Source organism: Schistosoma mansoni, chromosome 3 (assembly GCF_000237925.1).
Source record: "Schistosoma mansoni strain Puerto Rico chromosome 3, complete genome".
Lineage (NCBI taxonomy): Eukaryota > Metazoa > Platyhelminthes > Trematoda > Strigeidida > Schistosomatidae > Schistosoma > Schistosoma mansoni.
Genome location: NC_031497.1, coordinates 3,418,390 through 3,442,533, shown reverse-complemented (window position 1 = coordinate 3,442,533; position 24,144 = coordinate 3,418,390). Strand labels below are relative to the sequence as shown.

Sequence of the window (24,144 nt, the reverse complement as noted above, 5' to 3'; positions counted from 1 at the left end):
AAGTTCCAAACTCAGCGGGTTTCATAACAATGTCTTATAGTTGGTGCAACACATTCATTTCCTCATATGTTTGGTAAACATTTGTTAATTTTGTCAACCCAAAGTATGTTGACGTGAAATACAATGGTCTCTCAAGATCGAGTTGTTTTACAACATATGGTTGTTCAAGAATAATTGTGATTTAGAAAACAACTTTTGTCGTCATTTCGAGTAACTGCTTGTTTCGCCAAATGAAGTCAAAAAATATATATTAAAAAATAAAATGAAACTCACTATGGTTTACTAAGTCTTAGAAACTAGGTGGACAGTTGAAAGTAAGTCAAACAAAGGAAATGATCAGAAGCCAGTATATAGATTGTCAACTTGTCTATTGTGCTCGTCAATTGTTCATACTGTAAGAAAACAGCTAGCGAATAAATACTTAAGAGTGTAACTATTCCAGAAGTATCTGAGGGAATTTTTGTGGCAGTGAAAGCCAGAAAGACGATTCTAAATAAACGAACTTGTGGCAACGTGAGAGTTATTAATAAGATTGTGCTTCCAGACGAAGTCTCTACTCGGAGAAACTCTGCTCGCTGTGTGGTTTTTCGAACACTTGATCCGTAAAATAATACAATACTGTTTCGAAAAATATCATACTTTTAAGTATGTAGATTCTGAAGATTCTGAAAACCTCATATTCGGTCAGAAAATTTTTCCTACTGGTAATTTTCATGAAGTTTTTTTCCCTAAAGATTGTTGAGCAATTTCATTCTGCAGAAGAAAAATATGTTGCTCTCCTTGCCAGTTCATCAAGTGTTCTGACAAAGCCTTCTGTTTGACCGTTAGAACAAGAATGTCTAGGGGCAGTGAATAAATGTCTACACTCTTTACCACGCAGTCAGATATTAAGTGCATCTCCAGCAAAATGACGGGCTTTCTCAACCACTAATACCTTGGGGTCACTTCCTGAATAAACGTTTGTAGATCACCAACGTGGATGTTTTATGTCGAATGATTGTGGGCCTACTCGAGTAAAACGGGAATGGTGTGATGAATCAACCAACTTCGAAGTTACACCTCTCGGTCATCCTATAACTTCGATTACTCTTTCGTAATATCAGGGTACTGTGGCTGCTTTGAAGACCGCATAACACAAAGGATGTTATTACAGAAATATGTTGGTAAGAGTAGACACAAGGAAGGGACTGCCATGACCACTGCATGGGCCAGTCCATGATGTGCGATTGATGAGCTTTGGTTGTCCTTGAATTTGACAAGGATTGGTGCACTGTTGAACACTCAGTGACCCTACTGCCGAATGATTTTGCTGTGACCCAGTGACATTTCTTTGGTCCTACACACTTTTCTCAGTGCCAGGTTGTAAGGTCAGAGTTCCGTGAAGTTGTGAACAAAATTCAGGCCATTTCGAAAAGAGTAAATGAAAAAAGGCATGGTATTTGCATGGAAATCAATCACAATGGTCTGTATAAAGTCTCTGTCAGGCTGCAGTCGATACTTTTCATGGAGTATACCTTGATGGATGGTTTTTCGGCTTGTGACCTCTTTCGCAATTATTTGCTGTATGACATATATCTGTCTCTATCAACACACGAACCTTGTCAATAATTTCGTTTTCTCGACGACCGAATGTCCAATGTGGAGCTCTTCAAGAACAAGTTCACGTAGTGAACGAGAGGTAACAACACGATTATTTAAATACGAAATGCCATCAGGAGAAATAATAATGATTGTAACGTAAGTAAAACTCCGGAAACTCCTCAACAGCATTTTGTCTGACAGTATTGTAATTTATTTATTTCTTCTATCTGTCATGTATTTCAAATTCTATTCAGGTCTCTTTTAACCGCAGTTTATGTTCTTCAGTCTTCCTCGACTGGGCTTTTATTATGTGACTTTGGTTAGAGACCCACCTTTTGTTATTTCATTTCTCTGTTGCATGTCGTCGAACTATTGACAATCAGGTTTTGGTTGACGGGACCAAGGTCACGACTTGATTCGGTGTGCGACTGTTAACCTTCGACTGTCTGCTTGGAAAGATTGCTGGAATTCCTGCAGATAGATATCTGATCCCATCTTGTGAGGAATATTTTTTATTGACTCTCAGGAATTGAAATATTTTTACTGACTAGTCCTTCGTTGTTTAGCACGCTAATTTGTGTCGGAGAAACTCTTGACTGTATAACACAGACAGTACCACATTTTTTATGTGATTTGTTCCCTCTCTTAAACTAGAACCGCCTAAACTGAGCGCAGATTCTGTGTTTTCACATGATTTAATTAAAACACGAAGTTCAGCGAAGGGATCTCTTTTGTTATCAAGCTGTACAATCGTATATATATATATATATGAAAATGTTTTGTTTAAGTACTATTTCCGTGAGGAAATGTGAACACTAATAACCAAGATCATAATACTAGATTACATAATACAAGTAGTAACAATAGATTTAGTGAATATAATAAGATGATTAAAATTAATAAAATGTTTTGTTACAAAAATTAAAGGTCATATAGGTGTAAAAATAAATAAGGTAATATGATGAGTATTCATGGATTAAATAATGAGAATATAAGGTATACGTAAAGGGAAAATGGAGTAGTAATAATGATAGTAATAGAATGATAATAATAATAATATTAAGGTCATGGTAACAATGATGATAAGACGTATTTCTTTTGTATGCATAGTTCTGGTTTGAGCTCATGGATGGTAAGAGCTTCGGCTATTTTTAGGAGTTTGATACGAAGAAATCTAGGTACATTTGAGTGAATCATATAAAAAAACTTAAAACCAGACTGTGAATCCGTAGAATGATTGCAGTCGATTAGGTGTTCAAGTATAGAACTCCTAACTGCCTTCTTCTCACCCTTTTAGAGCCAAACCGGGATATGTTCTCGTATCCGAGTTGAAAGCGAGCGCTGGCTACGGCCGATGTACCTTGCTCCACAAGAGCAGGTGGACTGGTAGATGCACATAGAGGCGACCAAACGCGGAAGCTTATAGAAGTTGGTCAGTTGACCATTCCATGTTTGCCTTCTAAAGATGGATCTTTTTAAAGAACCATTACTCCTCACTAGACGTGCATCGAGAAAAGGGATTGACTGGTCTTGCTCCCTTTCTAATGTGAAGTCTATGGGAGGGTGGCATGAATTAAAGGATTGTAAGATATAGTTTTGTGTATTTCGATAACGCTCCCAGATAACTAACGGAAGTATTAATTAAGGCACAGGACGAAGTCAGATGTTCCATATACATGTCTTTGGTGGTATGCCACGAGAGTGATGAAAAAGAGGAGGGTGGGAAATAGAATAGACAGTGCTCATTACTAGTTACGTTTAGTCATTTGTGAGGGGATAATTGTGATATGACCAAGTAGACTGTGATGGATGACAGTTCAAGAAATGATTCAAGATATAACAATACGTACAATTACTAATGATATACCAGAAAGAGATCAACACTAAAAACTGAAGTGCTTGTTTAGGAGTAAAGCAAGACGGTATTAAATAATAACAACAACAAAACAGTGTATTAAATAGCAAGATGATAATTGTTATGAGCTGAATGTCGCTTGTATTCTGCTTCTAAGATAACAGCTACAAATTAGTTCACTTGACTAACGAAGGTTTCTCTGAACGTGGTGGAACCAACAGCGTGATGAGAAAGATAGGTTGGATAGTATTATTCAGCAATAATCCGAGGTCTGTACATACAGATGCACCTCTATGCATTATTACTTTACCAGGTAATTTTATAGTAATTGAATAAAAGAGCTGTGCTGGTGAGCATTGGGGTCTTCCTTGATTGTAGGACGTATTTTAGTTTCACTTATGCCCCGGTCGCGTGCGGATGTCAGGAGATAAATGGCATCGAAAAGAAGATTGAGGAACTGCAGCACGAGATTGCGGCATTACGAGTGAATCGTAAAGAGAATGATAGGTAATACGCTTGTAGAAGGACAGGACACTGGAAGATAAACTGTCCAACAAGACGGAAAAGGAGATATTTTAGATGTTATAACGCATTTTCTTCTTACTCTAGGAATCTCGGGTTTGTTGCACTGGTAGATAGAGGGGCAGTCTATACAACAGTGAACAAAAATGAACGAGATTTAGTGTGCCTAATCGATTCAGGGGTAGCAGTATCGTTAATAGGTAAAGAGAAATGTAAGAGATTCAAGCCGTGTACATTAGCAGTTCACACCATAGGAGGGCATATGTTAGAGGTATTGGGTGTGTCTAACAGTATCGTAAAAGTGGATGGTTCCGGGATAAATTTTCCGTTCGTGGTGACCGCAGACCTATCGAGACCGATATTAGGAGCAGATTTCCTAAGGGAAGTAAAAGCAATAGTTGGCTTAAAAAGCGGTAAGGTGGTCACAAAGTACGGTTCGTTCCCGTTACATGGAAGTAGCAAAGTGGCTGAGGTAAAAGTGGCAACAGTCGTTTCAACGAAGAAACCAAACATTACCAAGTTGTGCACAAAGTATGCAAAACCGTTAACTGGAGAAGGAAAGCCGTACGGATTTTGTGACAAAGTACGGCACGAAATCCCGATAAAGAACAATGGAGTAAGTATATTTACAACACGTCGTGTCTCAGTGCACTTAGAGGCTGAGGTAAATCGTCAGGTCCAAGAGATGTTGAAAGAAGATATAATTGAAGAGGCAGACAGCCCATATAGTTCACCAGTATTCTTGGTAAAGAAACCGAACGGAAATTATAGATTTTGTGTTGATTTTAGAGAACTGAATAATATGACAGAACTGAAACCTTGTGCAATGCCAACAGTAGTGGAAACACTAGATCGGCTGCAGAATGCTACGGTGTTTATAATGCTGGACTTACGGTCAGGTTATTGGCAACTGCCTATAAAAGAGAGCTATCGAAGCAAGACAGCATTTAACGTACGTGACAAACAATATCAACTTAAACGAATGCCATTTGGGTTGGCGGGTGCACCATTTACGTTCAGAAGATTAATGTCGCTACTGTTCAGGGATCTAGATAATGTCGAAGTGTATGGCGACGATGTACTTGTGTACAGCCAGACAGAAACAGATCATGTCAAGCATGTGGAAACAGTCTTAAAGTGAATTGAAGAATTCGGACTTCAAATTAATTAGGACAAGTCACAGATGGCGAAAAGTAGTATCACGTTGTTGGGGCATAAAGTGGGAAGTGGAGAAATAAAACCACTGCCGGAGAAAATTCTGACTATAAAGAACGTTGCAGTACCGAATTCGAAAAGGAAATTGAGACAGTTCCTGGGAAGGGCGGCGTTCTACAGTCGGTTCATCAAGAATTTCAACGAAATAGCAGCACCCCTTTATAAGTTGTTGAGTAACACTAAATTTTCGTGACTGAAACCGCCCAACAAACGTTTAATCAAATCAAAAACAGGCTAGACAAACGCCAGATGACGCTCAGACTGCCCGAACTCGAGAAACCGTTTGCAGTGACCACAGACACAAGTGATCATGGTATATGTGCCGTTTTGAGTCATTCTGATAGAGTGGTGGAATACGCGAGTTGCGTTCTCACGCCTGCTGAACAGAAGTATTAAACGATCGAAAAGGTGTAGTTAGCGATTGTGTGGACAGTAGACAAGAGGAGACCGTACCTGTTAGGTAGATGATTTCACATCGATACTGACCATAAAACCCCGCAGCGGCTATAAACAGCACGATACCCGCGTGGGAAGTTGGCGCGATGGATGATACGTCTTCAGGAGTATGACTTCAGTATCGTCCATGTTACAGGAAAGGAAAACGTAGTGGTGGACTACCTATCAAGACCGGACATTGAAGCCGGGCTTCCATTAACAGCATACGCAGTGAATAATATAGAGGGAGACCTACTAGAACTCGTCCGGCAACAGAAATCTGACCCTAAACTTCAAGAAGTAATTGGTGATAAAAGAGGGAGCAGATGTTGACAGACGAGCAATGGACAAGGAGATAATAATATCGCTTCGGCAAAAAGGAAAGACTGAGAGTGAACACATATGTAGCTCTGGTCTGGCAGGACGATGACAAAAATTGGGTGGCTGTGATCCTGAAGGACTGGCGGCGTAGGATGATACACGAATGTCACCAGGTAGCGCATACAGGCATCGCAAGAGCGACGGGTTTACTACGGCAAAGTGCATACTGGTCAGGCGTGAGAGATGATGTGGTCCAACACGTGTTAACGTGCCAGCAGTGCCAATTAATGAAAAGCGATCGATACACGAACCGCCATTGCAGTCAGTCCCAGTAACCTCAGTCGGTGATCTATGGTCGGTAGATGTGATGGGACTGTTTCCGCAGACGGCTAGCGGCAACCGATACCTGTTGGTAATGACGAAACATGTTACACGATGGGTAGACGCTGTACCGATTGCAGACCAGCGGGCCAAAACAGTGACCGAAGTAATAATCCGGAATATTGTAGTGTGTCACGGAATACGGAAGATGATACTGACCGACCAGGGTCCCTGTTTTGAAAGTGACGAGTTTAAGGCCCGTCCAAAGCAGTTTGGCATCAAAAGTATACGAACTACACCGCACCACACTCAGACAAACGGGCCCACAGAATGAAACAACTGGACGTTAAATGAATGGTGAGCATCTAAAGGAGGGAATTGGGAGAAAGAGTTACCACTAATTTTGCTGGCGCATCGTGCCTCCATACAAGGTTCAACCAGGAAATCACCTTCCCTACTTATGTTTGGTAGACAGCCACGACTTCTAATGCATAATAAGACCTGACCACAACAACAGAAGTGGACATCAACAAGATTAAGAAAAGATAACATAGAAGGAGGACCAGGGTCAGGAAAGTTGATCCCGAAACGGGAAGAACCGTACATTATCACGGAGAGACGTGGCTCGACTTACACGACCTGGAGAGAAGACAAGCAGAAACGTGTAAATGCCAGTCAACTGCAGATATGGTTTCAAGAGTCTCATGAGTACGAGTCACGAACAGCACCAAAGAAGACAGTGGTACGGCGATCGGAAAGATTGTGAGAACAGAATAATAAAAGGAGGGACGAGTGTGGTGTGGGCTCCTTCTATCGACTCGCAGAAGTGAACGTAAGCTCTGACCTGGTGTATCAGAAACGGCATAGTCTAAACACAGACACTTTTCCTGACCTGGATATGGTTCATTCTAATATACTGAGAGGAGCGGCTTCAATCATGGCAAAAACGGCGTTATGGTTTATTCTCTCATTCGCTAAGCAAAGGCATGCTCTCAGAAAACTGGAAACCGGGACATATCACAATACTTTTCAAAGGAGGCAGAAGCAGTGAACATTCGGGCAGTCAGTTGTAAGCAATCCTCTCGACACACCGAGAAGTTATGGATTCTTCGATATACTCTGGTCTATGTGACTATTTATTATCCATAAACTTCTTTCGCTCGAATAGCGTGGTTTCAGGAAAGGTGGTTATTGTATAATTAACTTACTAACCATAGTGGACAGATATTCAACAATTCTTGATCACAAAAGGGAAGGCTGGTGTCATATACCTTGAGATCTGAGAAGCTTTCGTTAGGGCCAATCATATATTCGTCATCAATAAGCTCAAACTGTTAGGCAAGTCACCATTAATAGAATCTCTTGCATCATATCTCAGTAATAAACATTTTAAAGTCATATTAAACTTCACTTTGCCAGACTAAAGAATGTGCTAGTAGTGTCCTACAAGGTTCAATGCTAAGATCTCTTCTTAATTTATATAGATGATTTTCCTCAACAAATATCGTTCGCTTTGTTACTTTTCGCGGATGATGTGAAACTCTTTCGAGAGAGATACGAAATTAGTTCGAGGACTGAAATGCAAACTGTATGAAGAATACTTCAAGCCATTGAACCTGTACCCATTACAATATAAGCGCCTCGTTGATGACCCTTTAATAATCTACAGCACCCTGAACACTGTAGAACATCCACATAAATACCCACCCATGCTCAGTCCCAACACAAATCCTAACAGTAACACCCAGAAACTAGAGACACAACAAAGCAGAACGGACTGAAATCGCATCTTCTACTCCTTGAGAGTAGTCATATTCTAGTATTCGCTACCTGCTGGGCTTGTTTGAGCAACCTCCCAGGAGTCCTCCGAACAGAATACTTGACATATTCTCAAGGACTCAGAACAGCATTTCACTGAAATTTACCAATATTCCCATTTTCATAGTTAAATATACCTACGCTCATACCTGGAGGCATAGACGGTCTACTGCTGCTAGATATGGAGGCCTGTTAGGCGAAAGCTTCCTCTATTCTACAAAGAACCATTCGAACCACTTGAAATCTCGTTTCTATTCACTTGGTTCACTGAAAACCATTGCTAAGAAATCTTAACAAACTCGATGACAAATTTTCCCACTCAGAAATATATCTGACACAGCAACTTGTTCGTTATTTCTTCTTCATACAGCTTCACCCGAGGTAGTACCACAACACACTTCCTGGTCTTAATGACCTACAAAATGAAGCGCCAAGTGTGATGTTTGTGCCTCAGATGGACCAGACAGAAACGTCCGATATACATTTGAAGTTACTATTAATAGGCGATATGAGTAAGTAATATCACTGGCTCTGTAAATACATCGCTTCTACCTTTTTGTCATTCAAGCTGCACGAATTTTTCATCTCAAACTAGTTCCAGCTTGATTTTTCTTCATTACCGTAGAATTTCCTGTTGATTTCACGTTGTTATGCTAGTTCTCTTAACCAGACTTGCTCTCAATTTGACTTTATTTCCACTGTTACCTAAAATAACGAACTCATTCTAGCTGCTACACCGACGCTACTCAAGCATCACTTTTAAGGCAATTGCTTCCAAGTTCCAGCTGCGTACAGAAGAACTGTGTTGACGTTCTGACTTTGATTGTGGTTGAAGGTGATCTTGAGTTCCTAGCATTTTTTTTTTAAATCGCTGTGATGCTGTCCATGCTTTGCCAATTTTTCCCTTACGTCTGCAAAAAATCCTCCACGTTCATCGATTTTGCTGCAGGCCAGGTATGTGAAGGTTTCCACTTTTTCAGAGTTTCTCCACCAAGTGTGATTTGATTGGTGTTCCCTGTGTTGTTCGTTTTTTCCCCTCGTGTATTTTCAAGCCTACTGCTGCCAAGATTGCTGCTACACTGACTCTCTCCGCCCGCATTTGTTGGTGTGTATGTGATAGAAGAGTTAGGTTATCTGCAAAGTCCAAATCACCTAGCCGTACCCATGCTCTCCATTATACTCTGTACTTCCTCTGAGATGTGGAAGTTTTCATATTCCAGTGTTCACAAACCAAAGAAACAGAAAGGGCGATGGTAAGCAACCTTGTCTAACACCTATCTTCACTTGGAGTATATCTGTCAGCTATCCTCCATGTGCGACTTCGCAGTGTAGTCCGTCGTAGGAGTCCCAAGTGATATTGAAGGTCTTCTCAGGCGCAACATAGTATCGAAGAAGGTTCCGTAAAGTTCTAACTACGTTGTCAAACTCATCATAGTCAGGGAGGTTGATGTATGGTGACGAGTTCCATCCAATAGATTGTTCAACAATGACCCATAGTGTTACGATTTGGTCTGTGTACGACCAATCCTTACAAAATCCAGCCTGTTGATTTCGAAGTTGGGCGTCTACTGAGTCTTTCATCCGTTTCAGTAACACTGTTGAAAACGTGTCCTGGCGCCGATTATAATGTGATACCACTGTAGTTCTCACACTTACTCAAATCTCCTTTCTTTGGCACCTTGATGAGATATCCTTCTTTTCAATATATCGGCACTTGCTCTTCCTCCAAATATTTCTGGATAGAATATGTAGCAACTTTGCAGTTACTTTGACGTCTGACTTTAGTGCTTCAGCCGGTATGTTGTCAGGTGCTGCTGCTTTCCCACTATTGATTTGTCTGACGACCATCCAGATTTCTCTGATCGTTGGTGGATTGACATCTGTAGGAAGGTCTGTATGTGTTGTTTCGATGCCTGGTTGATTCGATGGAGCTGGTCTATTCAAGAGTTCCTCGATATATTCCATCCATCTGTCCCCCTGTTCTTGAATTTTAGGGACTGGCTTGGCTTCTTTGCTATTGACTGGCCTCTCTGGTTTCCTATATTTCTCCAGTCAGTTTCTTTGTCGTGACATATAGTTGTTTCATATTTTCTTCTCTTCCACAGTTTCTATCTGTCACTGCTAGGTCTTCCATTTATTTCTGCTTAACGGTTCTATTGCTCTTCACTTGCTTGTTTGTTTCTGTGTATTCTGTCTGTGCCTCGACTTTCTCTGTTCCTGTTCGGCTGTTGTTGATTACTGTCTTCTTGTTTTTCCCCTCTTGAATCTTGTCCAGGGTATCGACAGAGTTCCATTTTTTATGATTGTGCATCTTGAAGCCCATCACCTCGTGGCACATTGAAGTCAGTGCTTTTGAATCCCTTTCCAGTTCTCCATTGTAGTTTCCTCCTCTTCGAGTAGATCTCATAAGTCTGGGAACCTGTTGCTGAGGTCTATCTTGAATTCGTAGAGTTTGTCGGTATCTCGAAGGAAGGCTGTATTAAACTTTTGTAATGCTATTTCTCCAGTTTTCCAGTGCTTCTTTACATGTAGTTTCACCTTGGCCACAACCAGTTAGTGATCTGAAGATATGTCAGCTCCTCCCTTTGTTCTCACATGTTCCATAGATCTAAAATTTCCTATTGATGCAAAAATAATCAATCTGGTTCTTTGTATTGTAGTCCAATGAAACTCATGTAGCTTTGTGTATGGGTTTGTGTGGGAATATTGTGACACCTATAACCATTTTGTTGAATGACTGCAAACGTGTAAATCTGTTATCATTCTCGTTCCTTCCTCCCAGTCATTCCGTGTCGTCCCATGATATTTTCATAACCAGTGTTGTCTATTCCGACTTAAGCGTCTAGGTCTTCCATCATAATGATGATGACGATGGTCAGGTCTTTTTCCAGTCACCCCTCTACGATCAACTGGCATCTCCCATAAAACTGGTCTTTATCGTCTTCACTGCTATCATCTGTGGGTGCATAACATTGGATGACATTGATTGTGATTCCATTCTTCTTTGTTTTGAACGATGATTCGATTACTCTGGATCCATGATATTCCAGTGCTATTAGTGTTATTAGACAACATTAGTACAACTCCTTGTGTGTACAAAGCATCTTATTCTTCATGACCAGAGTACAACGGTATGTCTGTCGAAGCTTATCTTTTCTGTCCAGTTTGGGTCCAATCAGTTTCACTTATTTCCCACCACTCTCAAATTGTATCCTCATTTCCACAGCTATTTGACTGGTCCTCTCGGTCTCTCACACTGTCCAGATATTCCATTTACCTGTGTTAATTATTGCTATCCCGTCATTTTAGCCCCCGAACGTCCTGGTACGGCCGAGAGTGAGGAGAGTCCGCTCTCCCTCTCGAAATGCTCTCACATGGCCACGCGTATATAGCCTCTGCCATTAAAGTCCTACTCACTGCCTTCTCGTGCTACGGGTGTTGTTTAAGAAGTTGAGGGGACGAAAGGCGAATGCCCAATGCTTTAACCGGGTTGGTGGACACGGAAAGTCCACCTAGGGGAGTTAGAAAACCCTCATTCCAAACCAATGGTGCACATGGGTTCCAGTATCCTGAGGGAACAAATGGCGTATGAATCAATCGTTGGTCACCGGCTACCATGGGACTGCATCTCCTTACGATGCTGCACTGCCTTGTGGATCAGATCTTTAGGTCAAAGGTTCGGGTGTGGCCCCCTAAGAAAACCACCCGCTTCAGTTTGGGCACCTGAGCAGTATCACAGCCCTCACACAAATCAAACGAGATTTGTGTGGCGCATATATATCTGGTGTCCCCTTTTTACCAATATTTGTCTAAATAAAATAAAATAATAAATTTAGAAGGAGTATTGGCCTCATGGCTTCCAAAAAATCTTAGCTTTCACCATGAGGCGTCATAACTCTTGTAGATGAAGATATTTGAACTCGTGGGGAAGAGTTTCAGTGGTTTAAATGACTTTTTCTGGTTGGTGTATTTTTTAGCAAGGTTGTTTCTTACGGGATAGGTTTGCTGACCCCGTACCCAACTCTCCTGGTTTATTCGATCTTGGGACCGTCAGTAACTTTAGTAGGGCTACAAGCGGAGTAGTATAATGCTTTCATTCTCCGTGTACTCATCATTTGGAAATATATGGTATTGTTTCAGATTTCATAAAGTAGTACAACAAATCGGTCAGTACTTAGTCTGTTTATGCCGATTTTTTCATAAACTTATATTGATACTCCTTCGATATTATTCTATAGCTTTTTTGTATTTTCATATTACAGTTTTAACGAACAAAATTCAGTTGTAAAATTTACTTTCATTCGATGGGACTTGGGTTAGGGTTTCTTATGTTGTCGATTTTTCTTAGATAAAACAATTTAAGGTAAATAGCTACAGTCAGCTACAACGTAGGACCAGGCATATTTATGCATCGGTCCAAGTTGCCATACCTCGTTAGCACAACAAGGTGAACACCTGATTTTTGTTTATTTATTTGATTGGAATAAAATGTGGTACAACTGGAAAACAAAGCTAGTATGACTTACAAAAGATGGAATTTATGTGTAGACTGGGATACTGCCTGAACACCCGTACCGAAGGAGCTTAAAGTAGCTTCGCATTCCGGTAGATTTATTCGGTTAAAATGCAGTGTGAATGCATAAGTAATGGTTCTTAATAACTACTAACAGTGATGAGGATTCGCCCCGAAGTTTTCTCAACAAAGTTATCCAGTTAGTCTGTTACAGTTTCACTTGTTTTTTCTGCAGATGTTGGAAAAAGCAGCCTTCTCTTCCGGTACATCGATGACGGTTTCAGTGATACCTATATGAGTACAATTGGAGTAGACTTTAAAGTAAAAACAGTCATGATTGGCAATACAAGAGTAAAGCTACAAATTTGGGATACAGCTGGACAGGAGAGATTTCGTACTATAACATCAACGTATAATTTCATTTATAATTAATATTTTGATAAAAATTATCAGGTATTATCGTGGTGCTCATGGAATTATCATTGTATATGATGTCAATGATGTGAAAACATTTTGTAATGTAGAGAAATGGGTAAAAGAGGCACAAACTTACGCTGATGAAGGAGTGGCACGAATACTAGGTGAGGAATACTTTTCCAGTCATTTACACCATAGTCTAATTCATTTTGTAGTCGTTTCTTACAGTTTAGGGACAGTATTACAGCTTCTTCACCGGTAAACTGACGGATATAAGTTATGTACAGATTTGTTATCTTTCTAATCTTTATTAAGCTCTCATGAAAATGAAATGTTCATGAAATAATAAATTAATAGCCATATTTGTTGCCTACCTTATGTTGTTTGTATTCGGCGACCATGTTTTACACCTTTGTCATAGGATAAGATGGACTTCTACATTATTCACTTAGTTATTGATGAGTAAATAGATACTTCACTAGTGTTATTTGAACTTTGTTATCGACCTAATCATGGATTAGTTGGTCAGGACTTATGTGATTATTAAAACTTAAACTGTTCATCTCCTTTCAGTAAACTTTTATCACAAACATGCTTCTAGAGATGACCTGTTTAACATTTTAGAGGTTGGTCTTATGAAATCGGAGGCTGTAAACGATATAGTTCTTTTTGATGAAGAAGCTGACAGCATTCAGAATCGTTCGACTGATTTGAACCAAAAAAGTGGTAGGATGGATTCCTTTTCTTCTGGATTAAAATTGTTGCTTAAGAACCAGTTTGCATCAATGCCTGATCTGGCCGTAAGAGGGGAAGGAACTGACCACGTTGGCCACTGTACTTATGTGTGACACATGTGTCATCTACCACCTTACATGATGTGGGACAATGACTTGTATCGGAGGAGTAGGTTGGAGAAAGGGCTAGGATGATCAAGTGTAATCACATTATCAGTTTACGAGACCATTGACTGTCCGATTGTCTTGTTGGGTGGTTTATTTTATTTCTTTATACCTGATTGAACTTGTTCGAAATAATTTTACGCACTCGTTTTCTCACACTAAAAATCTAAGAATAATTGTACAATGCATTGTTTTGTAATTATTCCCTCCATTTTTTTAAAAAACATTTTAATAGTCGGTAATAAAAACGAAAGTGAAGAATTAAAAACTGTAGCCACTTGTGATGCCCAACGTTTAGCAGCTAAAAATTCATGTCTTTTTATTGAAACATCTGCTAAAAATGATGAAAATGTTGATCAGGTAATGTTGCAACTTGTATTTCTTTAAATTTTATGAGATATGGTATTCTCTTTTATGGTTGGTTTATATTTCTCAAGTTTCTATTGTTTTTTTTCACACCATGGTTATTTTAAGATTTAAGGGGTTTATATAATGTTCGGCTGTTTTAACTAAGTCGTAAAACCCACAGAAATGTATTTTCTATATCATATTGGCGAATTACACATCTCTACTCCCTCTACACAAATATCATCTTTGTTTAAAACTATGTGGAAAATTTGCATATGCTTTTCAATAAAGTATTGAAGTTAACTGTTATTTATAATTTTGTACATTTCATAAAAATTAGTGTTTCATCATAATCAAATCAATGAGTTATTGTCTCAGTTTATATTGATTAATCATATGATATAGTCTATACAGTGAATAAATTCAGTGGCTACATGTGTTTGGAAAAAACAGAAGTAAAGATAAGTTGTCTAAAATTTGTTTGGATTCCTAGTTTTTCTAAAAAAACATATTTCTGTTTATATTAAGTTAGTTTTACACATTTGAGGTTTGCTTTTGTTTTCCATTCTGTGAAAACAAGTGTAATAATAATCACAGAAGGTAATGAAATAATGATGGTTTCTGTTGTAAGTTCTATCCTTTGAATAACCTTTCACACGTAATGATATAAAGATAAATTCATGTCAGACTACTTGAAAATGTTATGTGAAAACTGTTTTTAAGTGACAAAACCGTCCAAGTTGAACAAGGTATGCCAAACAGTCTAAAGGTCAAAATGTACACGTTTATATTTTAATTTCATGACACGACGATATCGTGTTTGTCGAATTAATAGAAACATATGTTGTTTTAGTAAATTGAAGATAATCGATAACAGTATCTTTGTGAATGCGTATGTCAATTTTATTTGATTATATTCTTCAGGAGTTTTTGTACATTCCAAAATGAGATTGACGCATGTGTTTTAATTCCACTCCACCAATAATGGAAGTGTTGGTGGAATATATTGCACAAGTCGGCTGTAAATTGACAAGTTACATTGTTTATTATCATTACTCAAACATACTAGTCGTTGTTATTTATACTTTGTTATGTTATGCGATCTCTTCCAAGATGTCACAGTACATCATCTTGCTGTTCATTGAGAAGTTTACCATTTACATTGTCATTTAAAGCATATGCGATAAGTAGAAATAGTAGTGGTATTGAATGTAATATAAGAACTTGCAATTCCTAACTCTGTCAAATACGTACTGTATTAGTCATAAATGAACCAGGACTCGAAGGGAATAAAAAGCCTATGCACACTCAAATGCATCGTATTTAGAGTCGAATCAAGAGCAAAAAATGAGCAAAAAATTGCCACGATATACAGATATCACAGCATGACCGTGTTATGCCCCGATAACAATAATGAATGGTAACTTTGGGATTCATTTATGGACCAATATTATGCGAAGTAGGGAAAATATATTCCGTAAGCAGCCGAAGTACAAGTAATCGTAAGGGAAAAAACTCAAACGTATATATACAGCGATAAATTGTCCTTGGGCAGCATTACAAAATAGCACACTCAAAGATACGACGGACCAATAGCATTTAATATATTTTATAGGTGGGAAATTCGACTCGAAAGTGAAAAGAGCGCTTTTGGCGCGAAAACAAAGAATTTCAAAATAAAATTACAAAATTAGGCCATTTACCAAGTAAGTTCTGGGGATTTAACATCCCCAACACCTCTCGTTTTTAATAACGGACATTCTTGGGGTCCACTTGCATTTTGACTGTCTGTCGCCGTTGGCGCAGTGACCATCTTCTGGACCGTAGATCGACTTGTTGTGCTTCTTCTTGTGTTGGGGCTACCGGCAGATTAAACGTATCCAACAGTATGTCCAGCGGGAGATTTCCTTCAGTCGATGGGCGCGCTGGAGCTGACCGCTTACGTAGTTGGTTTCGGTGCCTAGTCCACCTATCTGCTCCCACCCCAACCTCGTACATAACTTTACCTACCTTCCTAACCACACGTGCCTCAATCCAGGGACTATGATTTGGTCCCGAGCGAATACTGGGCATCCAACCTTGTACGTCGGTAGCTTCTGGGGCGTGGTTTGCGATGGCGGTGGTGTGGCTTTCGGAAGCATCAGATTGTGGATGGTCCTCAATCTTCTTCCCATGAGGATCTCTGCGGGGGATTTCTGTTCAGGTAGCATGTCGTGTGGTAGACGAATAAGAAGTTTTGCAGTGTTTCCACTGGCATCCCCTCCCCTTTTGACTTGACCAAAGCCCTCTTAAATGTATCCACAAATCTCTCTGCTTGCCCGTTTGATAGTGGGTGGTAAGGTGGGACGCGAAGATGCTTGATAGATAGGCGTTTGCAAAACTCTTGGAACTGAGTTGAGGTGAACTGTGAGCCGTCAGATAGAATTATATCCGGTAATCCGTTGCGGGCGAACAACTCCGTCAAGTGCTTCAGCGTATGGCTTAGGTGCCGTCATTTCGCATCAGAGAAAGCTGTCATGCATGCATCCCGCACGCTGACCCCGGCAGAAAAGAAGTATAGCCAGATAGAGAAGGAGGCTCTCGCACTCGTGTTTGCTGTGCGCCGTTTCTATCCCTTTGCCTTACGACCAATTAAAAACGTATTTTCCTGGATGTGTGACGAAGAGTCTACTTTTAACAAACACTGATAAGTACTGTAATTCCCCTAATTTGGTAACAAACTGTTATCACCCTAGTTATGTCGTACGTCTATTTCGAACAGCTAGGATATAATCTATTGAAGGGGGTGTTTTTTTGTGCTGGATTACATACAAACGCAGAGTTTGTTAGACAATTTCAGGTGACTAAAAATGTAAAGGTCATAGACTTGATTATGACTAGGTATTTGTTATAAAAATGTACTTATATAAGGTATAAATTTATGCCTATTTGTTTTGAATAAAATAATTGATTTGATTTCAAAATGTAGGGTGCAACACAAAAAACATCACTTTTAATGGGTTATATCCTAGCGAGCATATTTCACACGGTTGAAATTGTTATTCCTTTCTTCACTGATCATTTTTATTGATATCCACCCTTTTGATATTCGTATATGTTAATGCTAGCCTTTTTGATGGTTGCCCCTATTGTCTGCGGTCCTTCGCTTGCATCTTTATTAGTGTAAACATCATAGTTAAGTCGTTTCTTACAACTAAGTCCTTTAAAAAGACTGTTCTTAGTTTTTCACGTTGTTATTGTTCATCAAATACTCATTTATCTGTTAACTTATCAAATTCATTTTATCTGTGGTTAGAAAGCGTATTTAAGTGAATACCATCATAGCTTGACATCGTTTGGAGAATAACTAAAAAGTTAGTCAACACTGAACATCTGTTTCATTCTGGTTTAATACACTTCAATGTTGTACCCTCCTAGCTTTCATGTTTCATGTTAAGCACAATACACTTAAACCATTAAATTAATATTTAATGGTTTGTACGTTTTTCACGTCATTTTGTATACACCAAACTTAGCTCCACCTATTTCGTTTCGGGAAACCGAATATTATCATTAGCCCTCACACTTGGAAAATGGCTCATGTCCAAGCACCTAGTGAGTTTAATTGAATTTCATTTTAATTAATAAATCATTAGTTCCGTGTGAGATATTTACTTTTTTGTTCCAACTTTGTCCCTGTTTTTACAGATGTTTTATATTATTACAAGAGAAGCTTTACGTTTAAGATTAAATGCTGTACAAAAACAACAAGAAGCGCAACAAACCGTAGTTCAATTGACACCTATCTCCGGATTAAAATCAAAGCAGAAACTGAAATGTTGTAAAGGATAGCTTCTTTTTTTGTCTATCTATGTCTTTCTTTTTAATCAAGTAATTTGTTTATTGTTACCCACTTATTTATTATCATTATCCAGTTATGTTGAGACAGAGAATGCAATAATCAAGATACTATTGTTACAACAACAACTGAAACTACTACTCACACTACTACTATCTCAATGTATTCAATATCATTTGTTGTATAAATAAAATAAAACTGAATAGACAAGTAGGTGAGTGAGTGCGAACGGTAAGTGTTGTCGAAAGAATATCTACTGTTCTGCTTTTTTTTCCGTCTCTTTCACCAATCAATTTTTCTCATTACAAATTTATTGTCCTCATTGAATGTGAATCTCAGACTATTGAATGCGGCAATTCCTCCTGATGGCAGGAAAACTCAAGCACAACAATACCTTTTTTGGTTATTTTCTTTTTTTTTTAAACAAATTTATTTTGTAACTTTTTTTTTCATTTTAATTCAATGATTTTTATATGATTATTAAAATTAACAATTTATTGCTCAAGAATTCAAATTCATTCGATTTATATAAGTATCACAGTATATGTTCATTGTTAAAGATCATTGCAGAATAATGAATCGACGATTATTTAACGAATGGTTGTTTTTTATTAATAGTTCTAGTGCATTTTTTTGTTCTGTTTTTAATTTGTTATGATGATGATGATATTGTTCGTAGTGAAGATGATACTTATTGAAGGAGAACAAAGCAAATCAACGAATCTCTATTTCATGTATAGACTATTCTATATTATTATTATCATTATTATTATTGGTATGCATGTTATGATTTAGTATATATTTCCTTCTTTTTTTTATATAGAATTTAATTGGACCGATGATTTTGTTTTGCTAGTTAATCTATTCTGCTGATGCCTTTCTCTGTTTTTTTTTTATATTTTAAAATAATATCTATTTATGAAAAAAAACCCATTTATTTACACAATCAAAATGATTTATTATCTGTTATATAATTTCAATATAGTATGATATTCATTTATATTTACTTTTCCTCAGTAAAAAGAACAGACGAGTTTTGATAAAGTATCAGCTATACTCTTCATATATATATATATATATATATATATATATATATATATATATATAGTTATAAACTTAGGATACTTGTTATAACGCTAGGGATTCTAGTTATAACAGTCCTTTTACTTTTTTACACGTATGGGGGACGGTAATTTACTTTAGACGAATATCTACACTAGATTCCCACCCAGTGTCTATTCTTCAGGACTTCAACAGATCAAGAACACGAGATTAGCCTGACTAGAACGTCAATATATTTCCACACCAAATCCCGAACAATCCCACCACAAAGGAACAGTCGATACATAATAAGGATAGGGGAATTTTTTATTACCACCTAACACCTGTCCTCCTATCTAATGTCTGACTCAGCAAAACAACCAATCATTGTCATTCTCGCCCACACATCATATATATATATATATACTCATGTATTGGGTAACATTTATGGATCAAGATTATAGTATTTTCTGCATGTTATACATTGGATGTAAAATTAAGTAAGGAAATTGTCCCTTCATAGATTGAAGGAAATAATGAGTTTACATATTATGATCAGGTTAACAGTTTTGTGTAATTTTGACTTCAACATTTTTGTGCCTATTTCTTGTAACAATTGATCATTAAGATTATAATGAATTGTCACTACTGGTGTGTATAGGTAATTGTGATAAATAGTTTAAGCACTTTTCACAGTTGAATCAGTTTCATAATTGATGAATTGATTCATATTTCATTCCAACCATACTATTGGCTAATATGAATTCGTAATCTACATAGAATTATGCAAATCAACGCAAGAACTTGGGAGATAGAATAAATGATTCATTGTCATTGTGGACAGTATCAGGGCAGGTAAATCGCTAAAACCATAAGAACTTATCAGAAACCTATTAATCTAGTTTCATAAATATTGTAAAAGTAGTCCGATATCATTATAAAGTTATGCCACTCTCCAACTCTCTATTTCACTCATTCCAAGTATGCTAGTTAATATAACTGATTCCAGGGAGTTGAGATGAGTTTTCACGAAGATTATACCGACTTGGGCATAAAAGTTTAAATGTTATAACTGAAATGTATTTAATACTGCTATAAGTGCGGAGTTCTTTCCGTGGCCTATACTTCAATAAAGAAACCGATTTTAACTGAGCACTTGCATGAAAGTGCAATAATCAATTTTTCGCTAAGAAAAAGTGATTGACCTGTTTTTTCACACTAAATTAACATATTATATATTCTGTAAATTAAGATAGTCAAGCTGTCGCTTTAACGCTTCAATTTTTACTGGATTATTATTAATATACGATAAACAAGCGTAACATATTGGCTAAAACCTAGTGAAATCCAAGTGTCCATTCCAGTTCCTTTGGTTAATATACCGAATATAGAAACAATGACTATCTCTGCTTGAAGTCATTTCATGGAACAGGTTAATTTATATTTCTGCAGATAATTATTATAGTAGTTGATAGATTTTGTTGATCACAGTAACATTATTGCATTCATTTGATTTATAGTAGAAACTTTACATCGATTAAATAACCATATTCATTTTCAAAGATTGTGATGATTCATCAAAACAATGATATCAATAATTTATAGTCAAGGTCGAATTACCATTAATTTTGTACAGACTTCCACTATAATAATAATAATCAATAATTGATTAAAATGCGCATACCATTTAACATAAATAAATATCGTGCATAAATCGTTTTTCATAAATTGATTCATTAATTGTTTAACATAATAGCTGTCAGTTATTGTATTTTCAATTGATTGATTTGAACAGGAACTTATGTACTTTTCGAATGATATGATGTATATAAAATAATAAATAAACGAATCTATTCGATTTTTTCTCTCTCTCTAAAAAAAAGAAATAATTTAATCCACTTGTTCATTCTGTTTTGAATATATTTCGTTAGTAAATCTAGAAATGCTCAATTACCATGTAATGTAAAAAGATTCATAGTTAACTATCGTTTTTTCAATATAATTTATCAAATAAAATATTTCGAAATAGTAACTAATTTATTACTTCTTATTGTTTTAAAAGGTAGACACTATAGAGTTCAAATATTAGTAACTTACATAAATTCTCAGAAAAAAATAAGTACCTGTAAAGACGCGTATATAGCCTTTGCCAGGGAAGTCCTACTCACTGCCTCCTCGTGGCATTACTATTGTTTACGAAATTGAGAGGACGAAACGCGAATGTCCGGCGCTTTAACTGGGTTGGTAGACACGGAGGGTTCACCTAGGGGAGTTGGAAAACCCTGATTCCAAACCAATGGTGCACATGGGCTCCAGTATCGTGAGGGAACAAATGGCGTATGAATTAATCGTTGGTCACCGGCTACCATGGGACTGCATCTCCTCACGATGCTCCACTGCTTTGTGGATCAGATATAGATCTTTAGGTTAAAGGCTGCGGGTGTGGTCCCCCAAGAAAACCACCTGCTTCGGTCTGGGCACTCGGGTAGTACCCAAGCCCTTACACAAATCAAATGAGATTTGTGTGGCGCATATGTATATGGTGCCCCTTTGTACCAATATTTATGTGTTTAGATAAATAACATAGAGTATATCGACTTTGTACATGATAAACCCAATCCTTAATAATAATTACTTTACACATGTATAGCCATAATCTATTACGTGAAGTATGAAAATATGCTATTTCGGTAATTGTAATCTGATGAATCACTTCATTGTTTATATGTCATTGTAAAATATTTTAGATTTTAAAATAAATTCAGAACTAATCACCCTGGATTGCTTAACAGTTTCTTGTTTGTTTGTTTTTAAGATAAAGGACCGTACTAGCGCTCTATATCTGTTGTTCTAATTGTTTTTATACATGAATACACTGATTCATGTGATTTTACAGTTCTTGGTACTGATTTCTGTTAAATGGCTCCAAGTGACATTACAGTATTTTCTAAAATAAAAATATTGAACAAGCTATACAGATTGGAATGTTATTCAGCAAGCAACAAAATATACTGACAATAATTAGGCTAGACGTACCACAAAAGTCCTAAGCAAATTTTATTAATGATTAGGTGGATTTTTATAACATTATAGTCTAGTGTAGACAGAATATTTGTTAGCTGGGTAGGGTCCTAACTATTCATGCCAAGATCGAACACAAGCCGGGATACATTGATTGGTCCATTTCCAACTGCTCGGTGCTAACGGATTGTTAAAAAAATATTATTTCCTACTTTATGTGTCATGTGGTCAGAAATTTGAAATACATTACTGTATGTGTTCTGAGTCAGTTGAATTGTGTACAGTAGAGAACTAGTCTGTCTCCTATTCGGCTACTGAGTTAGGAGGGACTCGAGGACCAGTAATCGTTAGGATGTTCATTGTTGTCAATTCTTGAAATAGAAAGTCCCCGGTCCTACTGGCCCATAGGTGGGTTAATCAAACCTCTAGTCATAACGAATTAAAAATTCCAAAACAACACAGCTGGAATAAGAAAATGATGAAAATTTCTCCCATAAATTGTATATAGTCACTTTTCTTATCACTACCGTATCCCTCGTTCGGACCTATTGGATCATATATTGTTCTCTCACAATTGTTTTTTTATATGGGACAAGTTAAGTGAGTTACAGTGTTCAAGGAATGTTTGACAGAGGCTAAAGTAACGCTATTGTTGCTCAAGGACCATTCCCATTGAGTTATCATTATCGTGATTTCTAGTGCCTTATCCGAATTTACTAGATATTATTTATTAATCTGATTTTAGTTTCCAGCATATTGTGGCGGCATTGTCGCAGGTGATTACAATGAAGACACTGACTGGACAATCAATGTTGATTTGTCCTATGGCGGAGTAAATTGTTCAGAAATTTTATTTCTCATACCACGTAGCATGAATTAAAACCTAAGGTCAAAAACCTATCTCATCGTCTGAAAGCCTAAAATATTGATTTCTAGGTTAACCAGTTCTTGTCAGGTAGAAATTTCATACAAAGAACAACTGATGGAAGCAATAATATGTTGAGCTAAATAGTTGGTTATACTATCACTAAGCTCAGTAATATATAGAACGTATGGGAGGATTTCATATGTAATACGAAATCAAGTAATGGGAAAAGAATATAAATTATCATGGTGAGGGCTTTAAGTAATCATTTTTGTGTAGATCATGATAGTTATTGTAAAACAGTGTTGATAAATTTATTAATATATTGTACGAAGTGAAATTCGTTGAAAAAAGCTGTCTCACAATCAGTAATCAATAGATTGGGATCCCTCAACCTACATGATGATAAATTCACTTTGTATTGTTTGTTCGGACCTTCCCATTGATGTTTAGGACTGCAACTGGTCAGTCTCTTATTGGGCTATGTGCATACTGTGCGTATTGCCTCGATATTGCCTTAACTCACAAGCATTATAAGCAAAGATGGATAGTGGCTAGCAGTGAAATCCAGTTTGACGCGCGTTTCGTCCTATTTGGGACTCTTTGCTTATAATTACATGATGATAATTCAGAATGTTTAACCTCTGCAGCAAATAAGTAAATCCACTCTATTCTTCAGTGACTTTTTATTTTAATAAAGAGAAGAAACATATAAAAACCTGTTCTCCGTCTGTAACTTGTTATTCCACGTATGATCATTCATAATAACATAAATAGTTATCGTTAGATTTAGTTTGGCATTTTTATTTCAAATGATTGTGTTAAAAAGAAAATTATAATCAGAAGAGGTTTTGTAGAGATTTCAGTATTTTCATAGTTGAAACCATGAGTCAATTGAAGCCGTCCAGTGCTTCCAGGTTTTCCATGATGGTCTAGCTTCAATTGACTCATGATTTCAACTATGAAAAAAGAAAATTGTCGAGTTACCCGATATAAAACATTAAAATCTCATCAAACGTTTATTCACGTCAGGTATGCATTATATTCTCCTTAACAAACAAAATACAATTTCTGAATTCAAACAGAATTTTTCGTCACATATTATTTTAGCCAGCAACTAATTTCCTGCCTTGT

At 37.3% G+C, this 24,144-nt stretch overlaps 1 protein-coding gene across 1 annotated transcript; it reads left to right on the top strand.

The window, feature by feature from the left end:
* Window positions 1-8,507: 8,507 nt before the first annotated feature.
* Smp_132330 (putative rab15, 13, 10, 1, 35, 5, and) lies at window positions 8,508-18,458 on the top strand (the record flags this gene model as incomplete). The annotated part of the gene is made up of 5 exons (XM_018798921.1): window positions 8,508-8,580; window positions 12,817-12,991; window positions 13,035-13,162; window positions 14,133-14,257; window positions 17,933-18,458. 5 exons carry the CDS (start codon window positions 8,508-8,510, stop codon window positions 18,074-18,076), a joined length of 645 nt encoding a protein of 214 aa, XP_018650762.1. The 3' UTR covers window positions 18,077-18,458.
* Between the last annotated feature and the right edge of the window lie 5,686 nt (window positions 18,459-24,144).